Source organism: Bos mutus, chromosome 27, assembly GCF_027580195.1.
Source record: "Bos mutus isolate GX-2022 chromosome 27, NWIPB_WYAK_1.1, whole genome shotgun sequence".
Classification (NCBI taxonomy): Eukaryota; Metazoa; Chordata; class Mammalia; order Artiodactyla; family Bovidae; genus Bos; species Bos mutus.
Window position 1 is genome coordinate 42,030,663 of NC_091643.1, and position 20,031 is coordinate 42,050,693.

The 20,031-nt window shown below is 42.9% G+C and overlaps 1 protein-coding gene across 1 annotated transcript in view; it reads left to right on the forward strand.

The window, feature by feature from the left end:
- The window catches only part of CSMD1 (CUB and Sushi multiple domains 1), a 1,688,220-nt gene that overhangs the window by 1,595,111 nt on the left and 73,078 nt on the right, over nt 1–20,031 (forward strand). Inside the window, exons 50-51 of the mRNA XM_070364228.1 lie at nt 12,296–12,490; nt 19,436–19,609. Of these exons, the coding sequence (XP_070220329.1) occupies nt 12,296–12,490; nt 19,436–19,609 (369 nt within the window). The remainder of the gene's footprint in view (nt 1–12,295; nt 12,491–19,435; nt 19,610–20,031) is intronic.

Sequence of the window (20,031 nt, forward strand, 5' to 3'; positions counted from 1 at the left end):
CCAAGTGATTTCAAAGACAATGTATATTCATGCCTAAAATTTTCTGTGAAAATCAGGAATGAGAGGTCTTTGGCAGTTCAAAGGCACATGTTACATCAATTAAGAGAGCTGCTTTGTGCTCACATAAAGCGTTATGTTACGGCACATAGAGTGGTTTCATTTATGAATATATTTGATTTTTCTGTTTTAAATGCACATCTAGATGTGCAACTGCTTTAAAGTTGTAATGAAAAAATTAAATAACAAAACAGTTTCTTACATACACATGAGGTCCCCAGCCTAAGAAAGTTATTTGTTCAGTTAAATGATTGTTAAATGGGAAAAAGCCAATTTGCATTTTAAAGCCTTTTTTGACACTGACTGGTACTTGTTCAGTAGGACAGGAAGATAAATATAATATTTATAGTAAAATGGGAAATCAACCTTAAATTTGCTAAGTACAGTCTCAAACTTTCAAGTATTTTTCCCTTTGTTTATTAGACTTCATTAAAATTCCTTGGTGTTCAAAGGCTGGAAAATCTATTTAATTTTTTGAGGGGAAGGTTTATCTTTTTCACATTTTTTCAATTGAAGAAACTGAGCAGAGTAAGCATAAAACTTTTCCTCTTAGTCAGAAAGTTTGGTTACTATTAAATTCTGAGATGTGTATTTCCCCAAGGCCAGTTCCTATGTTGGTACGACACAGTTTGTATAAGTTTCTTTAGCATCTGAAAAATATGTAGATCAGTACTGGAACCTCAAGAGATAAGAAGCACTTCAGCTTTGATAAGTAGTAACTGTAAATGGTAAATAAACTGAGTTCATGTTGCCCTTGGGTTTACTAGAATGAAGATTATAATAAATAACTGCATTTCAGTTCACATGCATCCCCCAGTTGTACAAATCTCAGGGCAGACGTTTGAGGTTCATTCTTTCCATTTTAATTATTTACCGAAGCTGGATTTGGACCATTGATGGCATAAATGATGCTCATGCCGTGATGAACTAGGGAGAGCGGCTGGGATGAGTGTCCCAGGTCTGCTGGTCTGACAGTGATGAGCAAATGTGCTCCTCGCCCTCTGCTTTCAGGAGAAAAACAAAACCACTAAGATTACCTGCCAACAGTAAACAAAATCCCAATGTGCGGGGGACTTTTTCCTCTTTCAGTTAAAGTTATCAGAGAGACAAGTTTTTCATTAATAATATATTAAGGACCTGCTCCACTTGGGCACCATGAGGACATTAAGTGATTAAATCCAAGGTATATACATTTAAGGAAAGAAGGAGTAAATTAAAGCCACACGAAACAGCTTTATATCATCTGCAAATAGCCCAATCGAGGAACAAAGATTGCACATAAATTATCTATTTGTGCATATGTATGTCTGCACTCACTTGTCTGTAAAGGATTTATACACATAGTCATACATAACACACATATGTGTATGCATGTGGTGCTGTGCTGTGCTTAGTTGCTCGGTTATGTCTGACTTTGTGACCCCATGGATTGTTTCAGGCTCCTCTGTTCATGGGGATTCTCTAGGCAAGAATACTGAAGTGGATTGCCATTCCCTTCTCAAGGGGATCTTCCCAACCCAGGGACTGAACATGGGTCTCCTGCATTGCAGGCAGATTCTTTACTGTCTGAGCCAATGTTGAGGTATTTATCCCTTTAGCCCCTCAAAACATGGCCTTATCATACTTGTGTTTCTTTATTAATTATTTCTGTTTTCATGGAGAGTTCCAATTATATCATCATTTAACAATTGGATGAGCGTCATTTAATCATAGATCGTATTGCTAAACTGCGTCAGACCAGCCGTTCACCTGCATTGTGGACTTTCTCTCTGTGCTGAGCACTTGCTGAGCACTCACCCGCATTCCATCTTCAAGTCCCTGTAACAAAAAGTCACCATTGTTATTGCTGCCCTCAGAGGGTGCATGAGTGCCCACCCAGGGCTGCAGGGAATCCCAGCCAGAGTCAGGCCTGTGCTTGGCCCTTGGCTGCCAGCCACGTGGTGCTGGACTGCTGTGTCCTGTGTGTGCGGTGGCTGTAGAGGGTCCTTCTTGCCTGCACTGGGCCTTGACAAGAGATATCAGTTAAGATGTTAGCAAAGCTGTGGGAGGAAGGCCAGGCCAGCCCTGATCTGAATGCAAATTCATCATGGCAAGCTACAAATGCATTTCTAAAATTATGTATTAAAGCTCTGTGGGGAGGAGTGGTGAAAGCTCCATATGCAAGCTGTGAGCCCTTAGCTCTCTCCCAAGACTGCAGTCAGCTGTGAAATGAAAGCCCAGATCAAAGGGGCATTTTTTTTTTAATTGGAGGACAGTTGCTTTACAGTGGTGTGTTGCTCTCTGCCAAACACCAACACCATTCAGTCATAATTATACTTCAACCCTCTCTCTCACCCCACCCCATGCCTCTATGCCGTCACAGAGCTGGCCTCCTTGTGCTCTGTGGCAGCCTGCCGCCAGGGAACTACTTTAAGCACGGTGGTGTCCACGTGTCAGCGCTGCTCTCTCAATTCGCCCCTCCCTCTCCTTCCCCAGCTAGCTGTGTGCACCAGTCCATTCTCTGCGCCGCAACAGGCAAGACGGGCGGGTGGCCCAGGGGCGAGTGCCCCTTCCCAAGACCCAGTCTTATCCTCGGGGCTCTGAGACCTGTCCATGTGCCTAATGTGGGCTCAGGAAACGGAGGGAAAAGGCGGGGAGGGGGACGCCCTTCCACTCCTGGACAAGGTGTTGGTGGATCGCAAGTACCTCATTAGCCCGCACGAAGTGGTGAGCGGCTTACTGACTATAGGGCCGGGTCCAGCTGCTCACCCTCTGGAGGCAGCATTCTGTGGGGCGGGCGTGGGCTCTTCCAAGCAGGGCAGGCCTCTGCCAGTCCACGGAAGCTGCTTACTGGAGACCACCAGTGGGTGACAAACCTCTCTGCTGCACATTGTGGGGAAAGACCGTCTTAAGGCTGCATCTCACTGTTGTGCAAACGTTTCACGTTCTTTTAGGACTGTGATGCTTTGGGGGAAGTAAGCTGTTTAAAGGACTCAGATTCTGTCATTTCAGTTGTGTTTTCAGTCCTTTATTTTCAGGGCCATGTATGTTCTACTCTGTATAATGTTCCCATCTCTTTTATTTCATTTCCAAAGATTGAATATAGGTTCCTCTAGCTTTTTGCATTTTAGTTAGAATTGTGAACTACGAACAGTTCCCCATGGCTCCCTGATAAATATGAGAAAGTGGGGTTTGCACAGAGGTTGAAGAATGGGAAATGCAGGGTTTGTGGTACCCAGGTCCTTTATGGCCCCTGAGCACTGGCTGTGTTTGTTATTCCTCTCCACATTAACACTGCTCAAGGGCAGGTGTAGCTTTGGTTCACGTCTGTAAGTTTATAAATATTTCTAGAATGAATGAATGAATGGACCGTCCGCAGTGTGGTCTGATGCCACTTAATTTGCTCGCTCTCTTTCCCTCATTTGTTGTTCTTGTCAAACACCTGACCACTGCTCAGTGCAGGACGTGGTCTCCTCTCAGACAGGAGCTGCATGGGGCCCCCTCTTTCAGACCCCTCTGAAAACCATATATCATCAGTTCCAATGAAGACTCAGTGACCTGAAGTGACTTGCAGTGAATTTAGTTTAGAAAACACTCCTAAGTCAGAAAGGCTGGGTCACCGTGAAACCCCTCTTACATGTTCTTTTTACAGACACTTGGATTAGAGGTACTACCTTCAGGGGCTTCCCTGGCTGTCCAGTAGTTAAGACAGTGCTCTCACTGCTGGGGCCCCAGGTTTGATCCTTAGTCCAGGAGCTAATCTCCCACAGGCTATATGTACATCACAGCCAAAAAAAAAAAAAGAGAGAGAGATGGAAAAAAGAAAAGCATTCAATTTTCATCCTTTCCAAGGGTTGGTTTAAACTCATTTCATGTAATTATAAAATTAGCTATGATATGTAATTTTTTAAATGGATTTTTTTATGGAACCTGGATTGAAGAATTGAAAACAAAAATCTAAACATTTGCCACTTAGGATCACTAAGTGGAAGAGGTTATTTCAATATTTTCTTGTTGAAATCAGATTTCATGGGTGGCATTTAGGCTGCAGAGTATTGGTTATTGGACACAGTTCTAGTTAGTGATGTAAATGTTCTCCTAACTTTTTTTTTTAAATTAAGTCCGACCACAGTAACAAAATGACAAAAAGCCCAGGGCAGGAAAAAAATGTGCGATCTCATGAAGGTTTTGGAAACTGCAAGAATGGGCAGAAATCTGGCAATCCCAGATCACTGAGAACTTGAGAGTCCTGAGAGTCCAGGCTCAGGCAGGAACCTCGGAGGAGAAAGGACCAGCTCGTCTGTGGTCTGTGCCTCTCAAGAGCCAGTAACTTGGGTGAGCCTCTGAGCAACTCCTGACAAGCTCACTTCAAAACTCTATGTATCCACCTGCTCTTATTCTAAATAACTCATAGCTAATCATGCAGTCATCTGACTTAGCTCTGAGGTTAAAGCGCTCATTTAAAAAGAATGATCGCCCTTAGGCATTTCAGGCTCTCAACCTAGCCTTTCTGGAAAGGCTTCCTCACAGGGCCATGTTGAAGTCAGATGGCATGAAATGCACTGACGTCAGAGCGGTACCCTGGGCATCCCCACTTCATGCCCCTGACTTACCGAAGCCAAAGCAGTGTGCTCCTCTGCTTTCGAGTCAAAAGAACCAAGGCTAGCTCAGCCTGTCCCCAGCCAGCAAGTACAGACTGTGAGTGGAACCTTGAAAGCTCTGCTGGGTTGTGAACACAAGTAGTTATGTTGTTGTTGTTTAGTTGCCAGTCATGTCCGACTCTTTGCAACCCCATGGACTGTAGCCTGCCAGGCTCCTCTGTCCATGGAATTCTCCAGGCAAGAATACTGGAGTGGGTTGCCATTTCCTCCATGGGATCTTCTCGACCCAGGGATCAAACCTACATCTCCTGCTTGGCAGGTGGATTCTTTACCACTGAGCCACCCCAGGAAGTCCCCACAGATAGTAATGAGTCTGATTAAATCATTTTACTCCAGTGGCATCATATCATAATTTTATAAATCTAATTAAATGTTCTTGAACTGAACGTGGTAGCAGAAAGCACTCACGCACATTGACTGTGATGGGGGAAGTCTGTTACAGAGAGAAGACGCCTGCACCCCTGCATCTCGATTAGAATTTCACAGAAGATTTATGAGCAGGACCTGTAATTCACGAGAGGGGAGGCCGGAGGGCTTTATTCATGGTGGCACCGCTGCCGCTGTCTGAATATCTGAAACAAAACAACTGTCAGCCTGCCTGGTTCGCCACTGGTGGGACGACTCTGTCATAAATCAGAACCACTCATGGTAAAATGAAAAGTCAGTCTCTCTTGAGCAAAATGTGAAATGTTTGGTGTTGTCTCTGCAACATTCACAAGATGGAAAAACTGCATCCTTTCTGCGCAGAAACTTTATTGTCTGTGCCTTCAGTGGGTATAATTTGAGAAGAGTACTTCTAAATAGTAATTTAGGCGTTTTAATACAAAACTGCATCAACCATGTCAACCCTTAATAGGAGTGACCATGTGACTCGAGAGTGGCTATCTATACATCTGCTCTTGAATTTTTTTGAAATAGAAGAAAATTATTTCATATAAGTTGTGTGCCTTTTTTTTTCCAAGGTGATAGAAGATAATCTGTATTTCTGTTTTTAAAAAAGGAAGGAATATGAGATAAACTGGCAGATGGAGCACTTTCTATCAATCCAGCTAAAGCTGCCTGTTATGGAAAATGTTTAATTTAACTAAATTTGACCTGGCAGTTGGCTCACTTACCATTGTCATAAGTGCTATTTGATAACATCGATGAAAACAAAACACTTTCTTTTACTACAGTTCCAGATGGACCAGCATTTTAAAGCATTCTTTAACAGTTGTCCTTACTTAGGTGATATTCACATGCTGATGTGCCCGCAGTCCTCGCTGCTGTAATTGGTGTCACTGGTTTTAGTCACTTACAGAGTAAGTACCCTTGTCAACTGGTGGAGGGGACGACAGGCCCAGAGGTGCGCAGGTAGGGGTCCTGCCTGGGCTGGGGCAGGACCTGCCCGAGCCTGCTCGGTCCTGCCCGAGCTCACTGGCTGGTCTGTAAAATACTGATGACAACAACCACACCACCGGTGTGCCCTGACCCCGTGTGCCTGTGAGGATCACTTAGTGTGAAATTACATATACCCTTAGACATGCAGTGTGAAAAAGGCGTCTATTTCTGGAAACACTGTGCGAGCACATCTGTGGAAGCAGCAGGACTCTCATGGCCCGTGACTTCAGGCAGCTGGGGGGCTGGCCGGTGCCTGGGGAAACCCCCATGGATGCTAGCCCAAGACGGTTCTGTTAGGAAGAACCAACTGCTTTCTCTGAGAATGTCAGCTCAGCCACCCGCAAGCTGCTTTGCTGCCTTCTGACTGCACCTGGGCCCTGTCACTGTGGGTCTCAGGGAGATGCACTTGGTCACTCGCTGGCCTCTGAGTGGCAGGGCCGCCCCGGGCACAGTGACAGCCCGCCTGGCAAAAGCCGTCTGCAGGCGCCCAGCCCCGCTCCCCCGCCCCTCTGCCGATGCCCAACTTCTTCCTGTTCCCATCTGCTCCTCGTGTCTCGGCCCTGGCTCCTGGCTCAGCTATATGGAGACTGTCAGTCCGCACATTCCTCAAGCTTTGCCTTATTCCATGATGTCTGATGTCATGAAAGGAAAATATCCCTATCAGGTAAAGTACTCAGTTCTTTATACATTACTCATGCAGCTCCCTCCTGTGATGTGTCCCCATATTCCTCCTGTAGCCTGTGTTTCTGTTCTCTTTCCCTTTTTTTTAACCCCTCAAAGTATTGATGCTGTGGGAAGGAATTTTAAAAAATAAGAACACAAAAGAAGACGTCTAGTTTTTCTAAATAATCTCCTGTTAAATTATTAGGCATTGATTTATGTAATCTTTTATATTTATGTCTTATATTTGTATAATCAACATTGATATTGTTCAGTTGCTCAGTCGTGTCCGACTCTCTGTGAACCCATGGACTCAAGTCTACCCTGTCCTTCACTATCTCCCAGAGTTTTCCCAAACTCATGCCCATTGAGTCAGTGATGCCATCCAACCATCTCATCCTCTGTCGTCCCCTTCTCCTCCTGCTCTCAATCTTTCCCAGCATCAGGGTCTTTTCCAGTGAGTGGACTCTTCACGTCAGATGACCAAAGTATTGGAGTTTCAGCTTCAGCATCAGTCCTTCAATGGTTATTCAGGGTTGATTTCCTTTAGATTGACTGGTTTGATCTCCTTGCTGTTCAAGGGACTCTCAAAGAGTCTTTCCAGTACCACAATTCAAAAGGATCAGTTCTTTGGCACTCAGCCTTCTTTATGGTCCAACTCTCACATCTATACATGACTAGTGAAAAAAACATAGCTTTGACTAGATGGACCTTTGTTGGCAAAGTGATATCTCTGCTTTTTAATACACTGTCTAGGTTTGTCATAGCTTTTCTTGCAAGGAGAAAGCATCTTTTAATTTTGTGGCTGCAATCACTGTCAGCAATGATTTTGGAGCCCCCCAGAATAAAGTCTGTCACTGTTTCCACTTTTTCCCCATCTATTTGCCATGAAGCAATGGGACTGGATGCCATGATCTTACATAATTTGTGTATGTGTATGTGTGTATATGTGTGTGTGTACACAGTTGTGTGATGTATGTATACATATATTTTTGTGTCACAAGGCAGCATGTTCTTTCATTGGCACTTAGTTCAACTGTTGCAAATTTTTGTCTGAAAAAATATTTTCTCAACTTTCAGTTTTTTCCAGAATATATTCTTTTTTTGAAAGAAAATGCTCTTTGTGATCATCAGGCCAATGCTGCTAAATCCTTTGACTCCTTGTTTAGTTTTTCTCTGGCCATCAGTAAAGTGTGTAAAACCTGGAAACTACAGAAAAGAGTGAAAAAGGACGAAAAAGGCACTGGCAGTCTCCCTGCCCACAGATGCCCCATCGACTCTCCTCACATCATCCTCTCATTTCCCTTTCACCACTGAGGTCTGAAGCCCGCGTCCTAGGAGACCCTGGGGCTCTGCCGTCGTGTGTGTGTGTGTGTGTGTGTGTGTGTGTTCTCCAAACCGGAAGTGTCCGTTTTCAGCCTCCCCTCAGATCCAGCTGTGGAGCAGACCCCCCAGCACAAGGTGTGCCTCCTCCCAGTCCTCCTCATACGTCTCCACAAAGACAGACTGACTCACAGATGGCGCGTTTCCACAGCACACCTGATTCCTGGTTGTACTACATGGGCACAGGCTTTAAATGGGGTGGTGCTGGCCCAAGGAACAGACCGATGGCAGAGAATACAGACCCGGGGATGATGTTGGTTGGTCTTTTGACAAAGTGAACATGGCATCCTAATGAGGGAAGACACAGAGGTCTTTTCAATATGTGGCTCAACGGGACACTCAAATGGGAAAGTGAGTCTGAACCTGCCCCACAACGTAGACACAACCAAGGCAGGATGACAACAGGCTAAATGGAAAAGGTGGAACATAAATCTGTGAAAAGACAACTTCCCCTTTCCACCAGCCCACCGGCATGAGCCTGGAATCAGGTAAAGACTTTGCAAGCTCACACACACACAAAAAAATAATAACAAAGGAAAAAGTAGATATATGTTAAGTTTTAGTACTTTTATTTTTCAAAACCTATGTTTAAGAGCCTGATAAAGGCAAACTTAGAAAGGGTAAAGATATTTATTTGAAGGATGCGTATTAAGGATTGATTAAGGAGTTCCATTGAGAAGAAGGCAGAATGTCAAATAGATAGCACTTACCCCACACCAGGACATATAACTTTTCAAAATAAAAAGACCAGCTACCTGCATCAACAGAGATGCTGGGCCAGTGGGACTCTAATGCACTGCCGGTGAAGGTGGTGAGCTGACATAGTCTCCTTGGAAAAGCATTTGGTTGTGTGTCCTAAAGTTGAAAATATCTTAAGAGCCAGTAGGAGTTCCTCCCTAGAAAAATATCTACAGGCTGGCATAAGATTTTCATCTAAAGACATGCTCAAAGCTACACTTTGTAAAAGCCAAGAATGCGAGATGACCCCCGTGGCTACCATTAAGGAATGGATACACTGATCCATGGAGAATATATAGAAATGCAAACAAGCCCTACAGCTGTATGGCTTAACATGAGTTAGTTCCAAAAGCATAATACTGAAGTCAGAAGTAAGAGACCACATGGGCTTTTAATGAAGAAGCAGAAGGAGATTAATATTTCAATGAAATTGGGTCAAGTGCAGGCAGGTGGAGTTTCCCCACGATTCAGAGCTGACTGGTGGGTGGGGAAGGTGCCTGTGAGAAAACGCAGTGACCGAGGGTGGGGGCTGAGGCTGAGCTCATGAGAGCACTTCTCAGGTTTCTGATTTGGGGGCCTGGACTGCTCACGCTGCCGAGGGTGGGGGCTGAGGCTGAGCTCATGAGAGCACTTCTCAGGCTTCTGATTTGGGGGCCTGGACTGCTCACGCTGCCGAGGGTGGGGGCTGAGGCTGAGCTCATGAGAGCACTTCTCAGGCTTCTGATTTGGGGGCCTGGACTGCTCACGCTGCCGAGGGTGGGGGCTGAGGCTGCGCTCATGAGAGCACTTCTCAGGTTTCTGATTTGGGGGCCTGGACTGCTCCTCAGCGTGCCTCCGGGAGAATGGGCAGGCGTGCTGGGCATGCAGAAGTGTCTGGTCTGGTTCTCCTACAAGGCCCCCAGGTCCGGTGCAGAGCTATGGCTCCCTTGCTTCCAGGCCAAGTGCATCGTCTATGAAATCTTGGTTGGCAGGTCAGGGCAGGGGGATCCTTTCATGGGGATGTTTGCCTTGTTTTGTAAGCAAAGATCCACATGTAGGGAAGCTTACCAAGAAGGGGTCCAGTAACCACAGTTTGCAGGGACCAGTCTTCTGCTATCGTCTTGGTTAGCATAACTCAGATATCACCACCTGAAAAACGTAGTAGGCTTTAGACTCAGACATTTCTGTACACTCTCTTCCTTGAAGTGTCTTTGAAAATATCAAATAAAATCACATCTGCAGAAATTTCTGGAAAGCTCTACCCTTCCCCTCTCTTCCTTTAGTAAACAAAGGGCAAGATAGACTTTGGATAAATATTTATTCTTTTTTTCTTTTTTACTCTCAGTTTCTACTCATATGCTTTATTGCCTCAGTTTCTTTGTGGGTTTTTTATTATTGTTGTTGTTTGTTTATTTGTTGCTTTTTCTGCCACAACACTTTTTTTTGGCATGTTACTTTTCAGAGGGCACATACACTCACACAAACCCTCATATACAGACACACTCTGTGTCACCAGCACTTGATTTAAGTTGGACATTAATCTCAAAAAAAGAAAAAAGAAAACTATGGAAGGACATACTGTTTACAATAAAAGAGCTTAGAGCCTAGCAGAAAGACAGAGAGGCAAGCAAACAATTAAACCAGAATCAGATAATTACAAAGCAAAAGAGGTGATCATGTGGAATTTGGAAACCACTGCTGTGGATAATATTAGTGGAAGAAAGCTTCTGTTCCATTGTGTACGCCAACACCGAATCCTTCTTGGCAGAAATAGAGTTTATAAAAGATTGTTCAGTAATTAAAAACAATCAAGTTAATTCTAGAAGCACCGTCTTGGTGAAATGAAGTGAATTTTATTTGAAATGTGCTGTAGGATTGAAATTAAGTTATGGATTTGTAAAGTTAAAGACGTTAAAGTCTTTTCAGAAATGGCAGTCATGCCTGGAATTCTAAAGGTAATCTGGTTAGGAAAAAAAATTATTTGTATCACTAGGTAGAACACATGAATATGCATGTAAATTTTAGATAATTGTTTTGTCTTAAAAAATACCTACGAGAACTAGATCTAAGGATTACTTTTTTCTAAAGTAATTGTTTTGGCTGTGCTGGGTCTTTGTTCCTATGCCTGGGCCTTTCCAGCTGTGGCGAGTGTGTGGGCTTCTCACTGTGGTGGCTTCCATTGCAGAGCACAGGCTCTCAGGCGTGCAGGCTGCAGTGGCTGTGGCCCTGGGCTCTAGAGCACAGGCTTCAATAGTTGTGGCCCTGGGCTTAGTTGCTCCGTGGCACGTGGGACCTTCCCGGACCAGGGATCCGGCAGGCAGATTCTCACCCACTGCACCTACCGGGGAAGCCCAGAGGATTACTTTCAAATTAGAAAATCCCTTTCATATTGTAACCCTTGCTGATATTATTATTGTAATAATACCAAAAAGGCCTATTTTTTTCTGTCTATTTGCACATAGTAATAGTAAAGTTATTAAAAAAAAAGATTAAATGGGATATTGGTAACATTTTGGATATGTCTGATTTAATTGTAATGAACTTGTATAGAATTTATAAGTAAAAGATATTTATTAGTAGCATTCTGGGGGGAAAAAAAAACTGTGGTATCTGTAGATGCTTCTTACAGGCTCAATAAATTAATCAATCAGGTCAGCTTTGTCTGTGATGGTTACTAGCTGATGTAACTTCATATTTAGGGAAGTAGAGTTCTAGTTTCTAATGTTGTAAAATTAATTTTAAATATTATTGTACTCTTCAGAAAATGTACATACTTACACGTACCAAATTTTACATATATTGTCAGCATATCCATAAATCCCTTGACTCCACTCCAGTAACACTGTGCGAGGACTACTGCTATTACCACTGTTATTACAGGTGTCTCTACTGCTTTTTTTAAGTCGCTATTGTAATTCTAGTTTGTTTCCTAAAGGCATGAATAGATTCTCTCCTTTAAAACTCGTTAAACACTTTTCTTCACAGTATTAATGCATGTGCCTTGGATTTTGTGTGCTAATAAATCCAGTAATATGCAGAGCATATTACATGGGGAAGCAGGGAATGAGGGCATCTGACTTTCTGAATTTGCTGGAAGCTGGTTTTTCAACTAGTCAGCTACTCTTTCAAGTTTCTCAGAGGTTGGGGACAAATTAGAAGTTAGAGGTTCTGTCCGTGCCTCCATTTACCTGATGATCACTTTCATAGAACCGCAAGACTGTGCAAGAGATTTATCCCTTCTCGTGTCATCTCATGCAGGATTTCCCAGTGCACTTACCATGAGGCTGTGGACTGCAATGGACATCCAAAATCACTTCTGTGTGGCTCTGTGGGTGGTAGGGAAAGCCTGGCATGCCAGGTGAGGGCATCTTTCCATATACCATGGCCCTCACCATGGAGAGCAGGCCTGGTCTGACACTTAAGAACAAAGTGACAACATGAAGTGTATTTCTTTCCAGCGGTCACCTGCCCAGGCATCGAAGCCCAGCTCTCGGAACACGTCACCTGGAGGCTGGTGTCAGGGTCCCTGAATGAGTACGGAGCGCAGGTGGTGCTGAGCTGCAGCCCGGGGTACTACCTGGAGGGCCGGCGGCTGCTGCAGTGCCACGCCAACGGCACGTGGAGTGCGGGGGAGGAGAGGCCGAGGTGCAGAGGTGAGTGACAGGTGTGTCCCCGCCCCCAGGCCCTCCCGCATCCCTGATGGCAACGGCATCTGCCTTTCAATGGTCTGTCATCTGTCATCCTCTGCATTAGTGGTGTAACCAAATGGCATTTCTTTTCATTACAATGAGGAATGTATATTTTTATCCAACATACTTAACTATATGACTGCTGCCTTAAGTGTTAATGTTAGCTTTTCTTTGTGAACAATCATATTTTACAAACATTGAAATATTATTATAGAATACTCAGATACTTTAAATCAGCTCAAAAACAAATCCAGGCCTATGTTTATAAAGATCAGTCTTACGCCATGTACTGACTATTCAAACCTTCTAATTAGGATCTTGGGAGCTCATGCATTTATGCTAAGGATGTTGTGTTCTCAAATAATAACTGTCTTGAAAAGGGAGATTATGATTCTCATAGGTACAAGATAAGCAGTTAAGCTTCTGAATGGGTTCGTAATAAATATGAATAAATAGAAAAATAAAACAATATTAGTATTGTTCAGAGCTCTATTTGATTCAAACATATTTAATATACAATCTGTAGTAGGATTGTTCACAGGAAATTATCATGCACAAAACAAGCAGTTAGAGCAGTGTCAAATTTATAAAATACCCAGCTTAGCAAGAATAAAGCAGAATAAAAATGGGGAAAGGACAAAAGAAACAACAGTTCACTGTCTGTGATCGTCACTCTGATTCAGTCTATGAATCTGAATGGGGCAAATGGTGATGACACGCCCACTGATGCTCTTCACCAGGATCACGGAGGCGGATCAGGAAGGGTCCAGACTTCCGGGAGCTCAGAGTGAGAGTGGACAGCACCCCCGCCCGAAGCTTATTTATTCATGGGTCCCTCACCATTTCCCAGGGTGTCCTGGTCTGACTGGTTGCCCGGTCACTGAAGGTGCTGAAGTTCTCCACATTAGACACCTGAATTAGTGAGCACCCTCCTTTCCCGCAACCTCCATCAGGAATCTCAGGCTGTGATTCCGAGACTCAGGCATTAAGCTCAGAAGGCGAGTGAAGGAGGAGTAGGGGCCTCTACCTTCTGCTCTTTCAGACTTTCCCAGCCAATATCCTCTGTCAGTTTCACACAGGACAGAGGGACTTGCACACAGGCGCTGGCTCACCTCTCGTGGGTGAGGAGTTCTCATAGAGCTCCTGCAGATAACCAGTCTCATCAGTTTCCCATCCTCCCTGTTTGTCCTGTGACCCCAAGGTGGGGGGTGTGCTGGACAGGGGGCTGCCTTCTGCACTCCAGCCGTATATACTTAGGGCTCAGATTGCCATTCTGGGATGCTGTACACTTACAGGGAGAGCCTTCCATTTATTTATTTTTTTATTTATTTTTAATTTAATTTTTTGACCCTTCTGCATGACATGTGGATCCTAGTTCCTTGACCAGGGATTTAACCCAGACCCCCTGCAGTAGAAGCACAGAGTCTTAATCACGGGACCGCCAGGGAGGTCCCTAGCCTCCTATTAATATTTAAAAGAGTGTTTACAAAAATACTGATTCTTTTGCTCTTTTTCTCTTTTTAATTTTTTAAATTATGGAAGTATAATAACATTTACAGGAGACTTGGAAAATACATAACAAGGTTACGTATGCTGCTAAGTCACTTCAGTCGTGTCCGACTCTGTGCGACCCCATAGACGGCAGCCCACCAGGCTCCCCGTCCCTGGGATTCTCCAGGCAAGAACACTGAAGTGGGTTGCCATTTCCTTCTCCAATGGATGAAAGTGAAAAGTGAAAGTGAAGTCGCTCAGTCGTGTCTGACCCTCAGCGACCCCATGGACTGCAGCCTACCAGGCTCCTCCATCCATGGGATTTTCCAGGCAGGAGTACTGGAGTGGGGTGCCATTGCCTTCTCCTATATATTACAGTTACTTTTAAGTAGATAAATTAAGGTTTTTAGTTGGAGTTTCAATATTAAACTCTTAAAAATTAATAGAATGAATATACAGAGAAGTAGAAGAATATAGTAGACCTGAAAAGCACTATGAACCAATTCAACATAATTAAGATTGATACAATTTTCACACAACAGTAGGATACAAATTCTATTCAAGTTCTCATAGGCTGTAAACTAGGAGACACTGAAACATAAGGGACATAAAACAACGTGCAAAAATTTCACGGTCTAAAGGTATTGAAATCATTATAGGGTCTGTTCTCTTATCACTGTGGAATTGTGTTAGAAATGAATACCAAAAGATATTTGAAAATAGCTGTCGCATTTTCAAGTACAATGTGACATTTACTAAGAGAGATCTTCAACTTAGCCATCAAAAGCCTCAATAAAGTTAGACTAAAAAAAGCACAGAGGTGATTGCAGAGGAGAAAGCATTTAAATGAGAAATTAATATCAAAATGAGAAATTAATATCAACATTACCTTTTTAAGTCCCATGTATTTGCAAATTAAATATCCACTTTTTAAAATTAATTTTTTATTAAAGGATAATTGCTTTACAGAATTTTGTTGTTTTCTGTCAGACCTCACCATGAATCAGCCATAGGTATGCATATATCCCCTGCCTTTTGAACCTCCCTCCCGTCTCCCTCCCCATTCCACCCCTCTAGGTTGATACAGAGCCCCTGTTTGAGTTCCCTGAGACATACAGCAAATTCCCATTGGCTATCTATTTTACATATGGCAATGTAAGTTTCCATGTTACTCTCTCCATATATCTCACCCTCTCCTCCCTTCTTCCCATGTCCATAAATCTATTCTCTATGTCTGCTTCTCCACTGCTGCCCTGTAAGTAAATTCTTAAGTACCATTTTTCTAGATTCCGTATAATGGATAAATGTCCACTTTTAAATGATGAAGGTACCTAAGAAGCCATAACAAGGAAAATTAGAAAATATTTGTAATAGAATAAAAATTGAAAGAGAATTTACCAGAATTTGTTGCATGCAGCTGAAGCTGCTCAGTGCAATCAAATGCAATGTGGAGTCTTGAATAAGATATGAAAACAAATAACGGACACTAGAGTAAAGTTTTGTGAAATTGGAACAAAATCTGTCCTTCAATTAATAATACTGTATCACATGTTCATTTCTTTCTTTTCTTTCCTTTTTTTAAATAACATTGTATTTCTTTATAGTCTCAGAATTGGATTAGAAGTTTTAAGCTTGTTTAAATTTTTTTTTAATCACTAAGATAATAAATTTCTAAAATTTTAGTAGTAATGCTAGATGCCAAAATACATGAAACTATATCAAAGTTTTGAATGAATATAGATTAGAAATCAAGCATTCTATTCATACTAAGTCAACCAAGTGGAATTAAATGTCATTTTTTTAGCTAGGCAATAATTCTTAAATTTTCTAAAATATATCTATTATACATACTATATATATATGTATGTATATATGTAGACAAAAGCTTTTCTACTACACTTGATAAAGTTTTAAGAAAGAACAACAACAAAAGAGATGGAGAAATTAAAGAATGTAAACTAAATGAAATGGTAGCACTGAATATTAAATAGAAAAAGTGAAACAAACTAGATAAAAGTAAAAGATCCTCATATAGTCCAGTTGTTTTTAAAACTGACTGCTCTTTAGAAACACATCTAGGGCTCCAGGAAAAAAAGCAATACCTGGGCATTTGTATTTTTCAGAAAATTCCAAGATAATTCTGATATACATCTGGATTTTAAAAATAGATAACAGATTTTTCTATTCAATGGTGGTTCTAATGATACAGAATTCTACTGACCAATCATAAGACAATGGTATTCAGTCAGTAATATTCACATACTCACAACAGTAAAAGATGAAAAACACACTGATTCTTAAACTGAACCACTGGCAGCCCAGTTCCACTCTCATTTGTGAAAAGAAGACAGAACTGGGCTTTGGCCATCCATGAATTGTATCTCTACCTCCCTCTTGCTGATTTCTCAGAAGTCTGTTTTCCTGACTCTCGATTGAGGTACTTTAATCTGCTGGGTCTCACGCTGAGTCCGGTCCGTGGACAGCCTCCACCAGGCCCCAGGCCTGAAGCCGTCTCCAGGCATCGGGGCCACAGACATTCTCTGCAGATGGCTGGGCGTTCGCTGACTCCCCGCATTGTGCACAAGTTGTTCTGTCTCACTTTGTCATTTGTCTCCTTTGAACGTCCTTGAGGATGTGCGGCCTTTTCTAAAATCACTGGCTTCCACAGAATTCTTTGCTTGCCTTTTGGTTTGTGTCTTTGTTAGTATCTGTTGTTCGGTTGGTCACCCTGTGGCCAGGGGGTGTGCCTTTTACCCTTGAACCTCTGACATCTCTGAAATCAGCCGTGTTTCCTCATAAAGACGGGGTGTTTTATGCTCTTCCTGAGTTTTCCTCACCCAAACATGGACTCTGCTCTTCTCCAAGGAGCCTGCTACCTATTGCTGGAGATGGTACAAGAGACCAAGCTCTGTGCCCGAGGGTGTGCACCATGTGAGGGTCACTGACTTTATCCTTGAAAGCGTGATGGGAGAGAAGAGCAGGGACATAAAGCTTCCCCTTGGAAATTTGACAAAGGATTCCATTTGTTTTTAGGGTAGAGGAGTTCTCTCTTTCTGTTAGGGGGTTTCTGTGTTGGTGCTGCCCACCTCATTAATGTGGCGGGTTTTCTGCCACCCAGATCTCCACATCTGAGACCCCATTATCCAGCTGCTGGAAAGCTAATGCTTTGTCCCGGTAGTTCTTGTTTATAGTCTAGTGAACCTTAGTAGAGGACAAGCCTAAAATAATTTCATCACCAGGATATTTTTAACAGAGGCTAAAAAAATAGAACAGATGTGAAAACCACCCTCCTTTGTGCTGGTCCACCATTAACAGTGCATCAGGACCTCCAAGAGGAGGTGTGCTCAGACCTCCCTTCTTACTAACGCTGAGGTTTCAAAACACGGTCCAGCTATCCTGAGTGGCTACAAGGGGATCTTTAAATATCATTGCCCAGAGGATGGTATGGGGAGGGAGGTGGGAGGGGGATTCAGGATGGGGAACACGTGTACACCTGTGGTGGATGCATGTTGATGTATGGCAAAACCAATACAATATTGTAAAGTAAAAAAAAAAAATAATAAATTAAATAAATAATTAATTAAAAAAATTTTTTAAAAATCATTGCTCAAGGTGAAGTTCATGCCATGTTTGAGAAAAGGCATAATGAGAAGTTTATAATTAATTGTAAAACATCTAAATCTGACTCAAACCCATGGACATGTAGAAGAGCGAACGCATTAGCAGTATTACTGAATGCATAAGATATGACCCTGTAAGAGTGTAGCAATCCCAGAAACTAAGAAGTCCTCAGAGCTCTCTCAACAACAATAATGTGCTCATCAGGAAATACTCCAGAGCTGACTTTTCCAGATTTCTGATGAGCAGTGCCCCCAGAGCACACATTTCCAGACTGTGTCTGTGTGTCTGTTTGAAACAGAACCAGGGTTTTGGGTCTTGGAATAAAATCAGCGTAATTCAAAAGATTGGTCTAAACAGTAAAATGGTCTTCACTTGAATTTTCAGTAAAGGTTTTCAGATTTTGGAACTAGTTCCCCAAATAGGCCCCAAGAACGTCCTTCACTCTTAGCACGGGCCCAGCCCCGGTCAGGCACAGGGCCTTAGTGGCCCCCACCCGCTGTCCTCTCGCCGAGCTCAGTGCACAGCCCTACCTGGCTGGGGCTGAGCTCAGTGCACAGCCCTACCTGGCTGGGGCTGGCGTTAACCTTCAGAGCTGAACCAGCAGGGCTCAGAGACCGAGAGAGCTTGGTGGTGTCACCGAGCTCGGAACTGGCAAAGCTGAGCGGGCCCCGGGTGGCCTGCAGCCAGCATGTGCCTTCTTGCTCTTTTCCTTTACAACCTCTTATCAGTTTACTGTTAATGAGGACTCAGTCATTTCTAGCTACTTGGCAGCTTTGCCCCAAGCCCTTTGTACATAAAAACTCACTTAGTGCAGCAGGAAATTGTTATCACTCCTCTTAGAAGAGCTTTTCAGACACTTTGATTCTCACCTGTTAAATCATATTTAAGCCTCTAATGAGCAGTTCACCTTGATGACTTTATGATTCCCTCCTCCCCTGAGATTCTGCTAATGTGTGTGTGTGTGTGTGTGTGTGTGTGTGTGTGTGTGCTCAAACATCGGTGGATTTTGCGAGTGCAGGGAGTCAGGTGTTATAACAAGTATCTGTAATGAGAGTGACCATTGCATTCATCTCCCCACCTGGAGTAATCGTGTGGCTGTAAGTGGTCAGTGATCAATAATCATGCTGGAACATATGTGTAAACTGGGTGCCTACATCTATAATCACTTAAGGTCTAGTTTTTATATTTTTTTAATTTTCAGAAAGTCTGTACACGTTCCATATAGTCAGCGTTTTTATGAAGCTCATGGTCCCAACAAATAGTACATGAAAGAAAAAGTGAACTCAGTGCTTCTGCTGTAGTGGGCGTCCTGGGTTTAATCCCACACAGCTTGTGCCAGTTGATGACTTTGGGGAAGACCAGCCACACGCCTCAGTTCCTGTTATGCCATGTGGATGCCAGTAACTGGGATGTGATTCTTGTAATTGATGTAAGCAAAAAAGGGCACAGAAAGCCAACTTGTTGGACTGCCTGGCTTGTAGGCTAAAATATTTGTATACTGTGTATTTAAAGAAAAGTGTAGCTACTTGTGAGAATGAAAAAATAAATAGCAATGGGTGAAGGAAGGGACTTACTCTATTTTGGATTCCACTCTAAAGTTTCAAGTTTTCATTCCAAGGATACAAGAGAAGGGAAATTAAACGTCCCAGGTGATGGGTCATCTCACCGTGAGATGACACTCCTGCCCCCCGGCTTCTCAATGAAAATGAAGACTTGAGATTTTGTTGTTTTTTTACACAGAAAGTAGTCTATGTCAGACCTGCAACAATGTTCACTCTGTTTTTCTTTTCCTTCTAGTGATCTCGTGCGGAAGCCTGTCCTTTCCCCCAAATGGAAATAAGATTGGAACGCTGACAGTCTACGGTGCCACAGCCATATTCACGTGTAACTCGGGCTACACGCTCGTGGGGTCCCACGTCAGAGAATGCTTAGCCAATGGGCTCTGGAGCGGCCCCGAGACTCGCTGTCTGGGTGAGTTAATCTGTGCAAGGGCACTGCTTTGCCTCAAACAGACCTCAAAGATGGAGAACAGCAAGACAGAACCTGGTACTTCTCTCCATGAAAGCGCTGACCGAGAGTAACTAAATCCCACCTGGCTTTTAATGCTACTTTTTAGAGTATCACTTCCTCTTTAAATATCTAAAGGGATTTTTAAAAATCTGAGTGATAAATGCAGGTCACATGTCGCCTTAAATGACACAAAAATTATTTTATAGAGTGCTGAAGGTAGCACTGCCCTCGAATGCCCTCATAGTTTTAGAATGCACACACACACACACACACACACACATTAAAAAAAATAGAATGCACAAAAAATAAATTTTAAAATTGTCATATATTTTATCTTCTTAAAAATTTTAAAATTACATTAATAAGTTAATGTGCCATTAATG